This window comes from Impatiens glandulifera, chromosome 7 (genome assembly GCF_907164915.1).
Source record: "Impatiens glandulifera chromosome 7, dImpGla2.1, whole genome shotgun sequence".
Taxonomy (NCBI): Eukaryota; Viridiplantae; Streptophyta; class Magnoliopsida; order Ericales; family Balsaminaceae; genus Impatiens; species Impatiens glandulifera.
In genome coordinates this window covers 44,963,650-44,970,212 of record NC_061868.1, presented here as the reverse complement: position 1 = coordinate 44,970,212, position 6,563 = coordinate 44,963,650, and the positions used below count along the sequence as shown (strand labels likewise).

At 36.9% G+C, this 6,563-nt stretch overlaps 2 protein-coding genes across 2 annotated transcripts; both read left to right on the top strand.

Moving 5' to 3' along the window:
• The first annotated feature begins 258 nt into the window (after positions 1–258).
• LOC124945805 (protein PHOSPHATE-INDUCED 1-like) lies at positions 259–1,494 on the top strand. Its single transcript, XM_047486304.1, has one exon. The coding sequence runs from the start codon at positions 395–397 to the stop codon at positions 1,361–1,363; it is 969 nt and encodes a 322-aa protein (XP_047342260.1). The 5' UTR covers positions 259–394; the 3' UTR covers positions 1,364–1,494.
• A 3,675-nt stretch (positions 1,495–5,169) lies between these two features.
• LOC124945635 (protein PHOSPHATE-INDUCED 1-like) lies at positions 5,170–6,213 on the top strand. Its single transcript, XM_047486100.1, has one exon. It carries the CDS (start codon positions 5,221–5,223, stop codon positions 6,187–6,189), a length of 969 nt encoding a protein of 322 aa, XP_047342056.1. The 5' UTR covers positions 5,170–5,220; the 3' UTR covers positions 6,190–6,213.
• The last annotated feature ends 350 nt before the right edge of the window (positions 6,214–6,563 follow it).

Genomic DNA, 6,563 nt, shown 5'->3' with positions numbered 1-6,563 from the left:
ATTTTGTATTTTTTAATATGGTTAAATTCATTTTTTTTTTGGATAAATTCAATATATATTTAAATATTAAAAATAACAGCTGTATAATTGTTTATCCCAACGTTATGATGAACCTAGCTAACTGGCACTGAGTGTGAAAAAGAAAAAGAAAAAGAAAAAGAAAAAGAAAAAAAAGGATAAGGCTGAAGAGTTGTGCTTTCACCTTCTTTGATGTGTTTTTCCCAGTGTCTTCCTTCTTCCCCATAACGTGTCTTCATTCTTTAGAGAGAGAGTAAAAGAAGGTCCTATATAAACCCCCTGGTTCGTCTCTACCAAAACAACAACCAAGAACAGCTACAGCATCTTCTCTCTATATATATATAAGTTCCTCTGCCCTCCCAACCCCATAAAAAAGATGTCTTCTTTAGTTGTATTCATTTTGATTCTGATTTCACTCTTCAATGTCTCATTCGCTGTTAGAAACCTGAACGGACTAGTTCAGGACCCCAACACACTCTTACATTACCACAATGGCCCTCTATTATCCGGAAAAATCTCCCTCAATCTCATCTGGTACGGTAAATTCACGCCTGCTCAACGTTCAATCGTCGCCGATTTCATAACCTCTCTTTCGTCCTCTTCTTCCCCTGTTCAATCCAAACCCACCGTCGCTTCCTGGTGGAAGACAACCGAGAAATACTACAACCTCGCCTCTACCACCTATTCCACATCCGCCGCCAAGAGGAAATTCAGCCGACCGGCCCTTTCCCTATCACTCGCCGACCAGATAATCGACGATACCTACTCTCTAGGAAAGTCACTAAATGAACAACATTTAGTGACGCTCGCGGCAAAGGGTGGGCAGAGAAACGCTGTCAACGTCGTTTTAACGGCGGCGGATGTCGTCGTTGATGGGTTCTGCCAGAACAGGTGTGGAACACACAGGTCTTCTAAAGGTGCCTCAATTGATGGAAAGAATTACAAGTTTGCTTATATCTGGGTTGGAAACTCTGAAAAACAATGCCCAGGTTACTGTGCTTGGCCATTTCATCAACCCATTTACGGTCCACAAAGCCCACCGTTGGTTTCCCCGAACAACGACGTGGGTCTCGACGGAATGATCATTAACCTCGCCAGTCTTTTGGCCGGAACCGCCACGAATCCGTTCGGTAACGGCTATTATCAAGGTGCAGTCGATGCTCCTCTGGAGGCAGCTTCTGCCTGCCCGGGAATATACGGAAAAGGTGCCTATCCGGGATACGCCGGCGATCTGTTGGTGGATTCTAACGGAGCTAGTTATAATGCTAATGGATGTAATGGTCGGAAGTTTTTGCTTCCGGCCATGTATGATCCTGCTACATCCACATGTTCCACGTTGGTCTGAAACCCCTAGACAGAGAAAACATAAAAATACGTCATTCTTGTGATGATGTATCATGTATGCTTTTATGTATATTGTGAATAGAACCTTTTGTATTTCATCGATTCAATTTTATTTGTTTATTTTGCTCACTTTAGAATTTTGTTCAATCGCCCTAATTATAAGCTATAACACTATCTTAATCTTGAAATATATTAATGGTCAATTTAATGTGATAAAATGACATTTCATAATCTCGATCTCCGTTTTTTGACCATCTGATCTTATCTCCTCAAGATATCCACAGTTTGTTGTCAAGAAACAAGAAAAAAAAACGATTTAAAATGTAGATAATATATTAAAATATAAATATTCCCTGATGAATAAAACAAAAATGTAAAGCAAGAAAGGCAGATGGCAGCGCAGAAATTTTATTTCATACACTGCCACTGTCTGCTCTGCCTCATTGAGTCATTGTGGATAACTATGGATTTTATTTATCTAAACAAAATAAAAAGAAATTTCATATTCATGAATCTAGGCCTTGTTTGATTTTGGCTTATTTGAAAAATGACCATTTCTACTTAGTATTCTTTTGTATATGAAGTTATTTGATTTGTACCGCATATGGCAATCTTATGATTTTCTCAATTTTATATATTTTCGCGGGGAACTGCATTTGGAGCGATGTTTGACACAAATCGTTTCAGGAACTACATCGGTATCTTACACGAACCCTTTGATTTTTTTTTTTCTCTCGAGAGAAATTATATTTAGCGATGTTTGACATGAACCTTTTGAGAACTGTATCTATAGACGTCTTACACGAACCCTTCAATTTTTTTTCTCTTAAGGAAACTGCATCTGGTGATGTCTACACAAACCCTTTTCAGAACGGCATATGTAAACGTCTTACATGTACCTTCTATTTTTTATTTTATTTTGTTAATTTATTGGCCTTTATACCGACAAATAGTTAGATTTCACCATAATCTAAAAAGTTTATGAAATCTTGGTTTTTTATCTAACTACGGGTTAGTTTTAACCCTAAGCTAAATGGTTTAAAAAAGTTCTGTTTTTTACCCAGTTACGGGTTAGCTTTGACCTGAAACTAAAAAGTTCGTTTAGAATCATGACATTTGGGTTCTTGGGTACTATGTTGATTATCCCCTTTATGGACCATGTTCATGTGTCTAACACGTCCAATACTTCATGACAATAGATCTTCACGAACTCTGGAACTTACAATCAATAGAATTCTAGTTTTAGAGGAGCAAGCATTTTTTTTTTACATCGTGACTTGTTATTTTTATTCAATCATCATTTTACCTCATTAGTTTTTGGAATTTCACCTAGCTTCACTTTTCTTTTGAGGAGATATTTTCGAAAGTTAGGTTTCGAGCTTTATTATTCAAGATATATATACGATAGAATCAGTAACTCGAGTTCAAGACAATGTTTTAAAAAATGCTGAGCGGTGATTTCAATATCTCAAACCATTAAGAATATTCTTGTCAATTATGGTATATCTAGAAAAATCAATACACTCGAGTTATTGCCCTTGGCAATCAAGACAAATATATGAGTGAATCACTAAGCATTGATTTCAATGTCTCTATAGAGGCTATTTTTTTTTAGTATCGTTGGTGTATAACAGAATCGATACACTCTCGCTTTTACCTTTAGCAATAAAATAAAATTCTTGATGAGTTATTAGTGGTGATTTAAATGTCTCAATATTGGATACTTTGCTCGTTTTTTTAGTCTTCTTCTTCGAAAGCCAAGCGATTTTCTTAGTCCTCACGATTCAGGCTAGTCTTAATTATTTTAGTTACGACTTCTTTTGATTTCAAGATTTTAGCGATAATAGGTTACTACAGGGAATTCAATCAGATAACTGTTTTCCGTCGACCTTTCGTGAAGTTGTCGCATTCCTTTCGAGACGGCCATCAGTCGGAACGATCTTGACCTAATGCTTACTCGTTTCTTCTATTATAATTTGTTTTAGCTTTTAGAACGAGGGATTCGTAATCGTTTTCTAATTTTTGAAAGAAATTGTTTTGATATATTTGATCGGGCCTAAGGACTAGGTTACCTACATATCCCGTTTAGGAGTAAATCAAGTCTTGATGTAGTTCCATACATTTGAAAACTGGATTTAAAAATGCCCTAGTATTGTCACAGAGTTTTTTTTTTTCAAACACTTTTTGTTTGTTTTATTCCATTTTTATGTTAATAAAAATTCACAAGGTTTCTTACACTTCAGACGATCCTCAAGTTTTTTAAAAAAAAAAGTGTCATTCATCAACCTTGAGACTTGTTCACATCACATCTCTCTTTATAGCAGCTGAGATGAAATATTTATTGACTACGTCCAAGTTGAAAGGATAAGTGAATTTATCTCTATCAAATATGGCAAGCCATACTACTCTTCTTAAGATGATTTTCTTGATCACATACGGTCTTTCTTATTACGGCTGAAATTTTCCTCTTAGATCTACCAACTCTTGGGTTTTCTAGAGTACTAAATCTCTTTATCACAAATTTCTAGATTACTAAAATAGTCGATTGCGACCAATATGAATTTATGGTCATTGGACGTGTGGAGATGTATTTTTCCAATAACATCAATCCCTCAAATTGAAAACGGCCCTGGCGACATAATGTTATATAACACTAGTGTGAGTGTGTACTAGTGTGAGTGTGTGCTTCATATTTGACATAGGTAACAATTTATCACATAAGAGACACATTCTTATTCTAGAATTTGTCAATAATAATAGAGTTTGAGAATTTTCTTAATAAGGGTCATTCCATTAACATGGGGTTCCATAGTATGTTGAGTTGATCTCCTCCATAATTATAGAAGATTCGGTTTAATCCACACTGAAAAAGATTTAATCCACACTGAAAAAGATGGTTGTATATTATTAATTTAGTAATTTGAATGTTTTTTTTTTCAATTTTATAACTTGTAACAATTATTAATATTTTTTTTATCAATTTTCAATCAACCTTCGTCCTTACAAAAAAAAAAAAAAATTAAGATAGGATTCTCTATTCCAAATGGTTCTTGTTTCCTCTGTTCCCCCACATGAAACAGCAAACAGTCATTTTTAAAAACAGAATTACTGTTTTATCCCTCCCATTCCTATGAGAGGGGACAGGAAACCCTCGTAGAGCAGTAGTAGAGCAGGCAACCCGCTGGTTTTTGTTGGACGGACTCTCTTTCCGCGACTCCCAATGTAACAAAAACGTTAAAACAAATGTCCCATTCACTCTCCAGCCTGTCTCTCTTCAATCAAACCAAACCATTAATCTCAAATTCCCTTACTGCCCCCACGAATCTTTTCATCCATCACCGCGTGAAGGGTCGGTCCATTTGGTCAATCAGGCCCAACTGTATCTAAGCTGGACTTTCAGATTAATTATCAAATTTATTTAATGCCCCCTTTTATTCTCTCATTTCACAAATACTCACTCACATTTATTACTTTTTATTCTCTCATTTCACTAATAAATGGATTTGTTTTTTTATATGGTTAAATTCAATTTTTTTTTTTTGATAAATTCAGTAAATATTTATGAATATAAATATTAAAAATAACAGCTGTATAATTGTTTATTTGATTTATGATGAACAGCTAATGGCACTGAGTGTGTGAAAAAAAAAGATAAGGCTGAAGAAGTGTTGTGCTTTTACTTCTGATATCTCTTTCCCAGTGGCTTCCTTCTTCACCATAACGTGTCTTCACTCTTTAGAGAGAGAGTAAAAGGAAGGTCCTATATAAACACCCTGGTTCGTCTCTACCAAAACTCATCACTACCAAGAACAGAGCATCTTCTCTCTCTCTAAATTCCTCTGTCCCCAACAAAAAAAGATGTCTTCTTTAGTTGTATTCATTTTGTTTCTAATTTCACTCTTCAATGTCTCATTCGCCGCTAGAAACCTGAACGAGCTGGTTCAGGATCCAAACTCAATGTTACATTACCACAACGGCCCTCTCTTATCCGGCAAAATCTCCGTCAATCTTATCTGGTACGGTAAATTCACCCCTTCTCAACGTTCAATCGTCGCCGATTTCATTACCTCTCTTTCATCCTCCTCTTCCCCTGTTCAATCCAAACCCACCGTCGCATCCTGGTGGAAAACAACCGAGAAATACTACAACCTCGCCTCTACCACCTATTCCACATCCGCCGCCAAGAGGAAATTCAGCCGACCGGCCCTTTCCCTATCACTCGCCGACCAGATAATCGACGATACCTACTCTCTAGGAAAGTCACTAAATGAACAACATTTAGTCAAGCTCGCGGCAAAGGGTGGGCAGAGAAACGCTGTCAACGTCGTTTTAACGGCGGCGGACGTCGTCGTTGATGGGTTCTGCCAGAACAGGTGTGGTACACACAGGTCTTCAAAAGGTGCCTCAATTGATGGAAAGAATTTCAAGTTCGCTTATATCTGGGTCGGAAACTCTGAAAAACAATGCCCTGGCTACTGCGCTTGGCCTTTTCATCAACCCATTTACGGTCCACAGAGCCCACCTTTGGTTTCCCCTAACAACGACGTGGGGCTCGACGGAATGATCATTAACCTCGCCAGTCTTTTGGCCGGAACCGCCACGAATCCGTTCGGTAACGGCTATTATCAAGGTGCAGTCGATGCTCCTCTGGAGGCAGCTTCTGCTTGCCCTGGAATATACGGAAAAGGCGCCTATCCGGGATACGCCGGCGATCTGTTGGTGGATTCCAACGGAGCTAGTTATAATGCAAATGGATGTAATGGTCGGAAGTTTTTGCTTCCGGCCATGTATGATCCTACTACATCCAAATGTTCCACGTTGGTCTGAAAAACCCTAGACAGAAAAAAACACTTCTTGTGATGTATGCTTATATATATTGTGAATAGAACCTTTTGGATTTCATTGATTCAATTATATTTATTTATTTTGCCCAATTAAGACTTTTGTTCAATCCAATTCCATAAAAATCTATTAATCATAAGCTATAAACACTATGTTAATCTTGAAACAATGTGACAAAATGACATGAAATCATATTCTGGATCTCTATTTTTAACTTATACCCAACTTGACAAAGCAAAATAATTAAAAGTGAATATGTTTGATCATTTGATCTTATCTCCTCGAACATCCACAGTTTGTTGTCAAAAACACATTTAAAATGTTTAAAATATAAATATTCCCTAATGAATAAAACAACA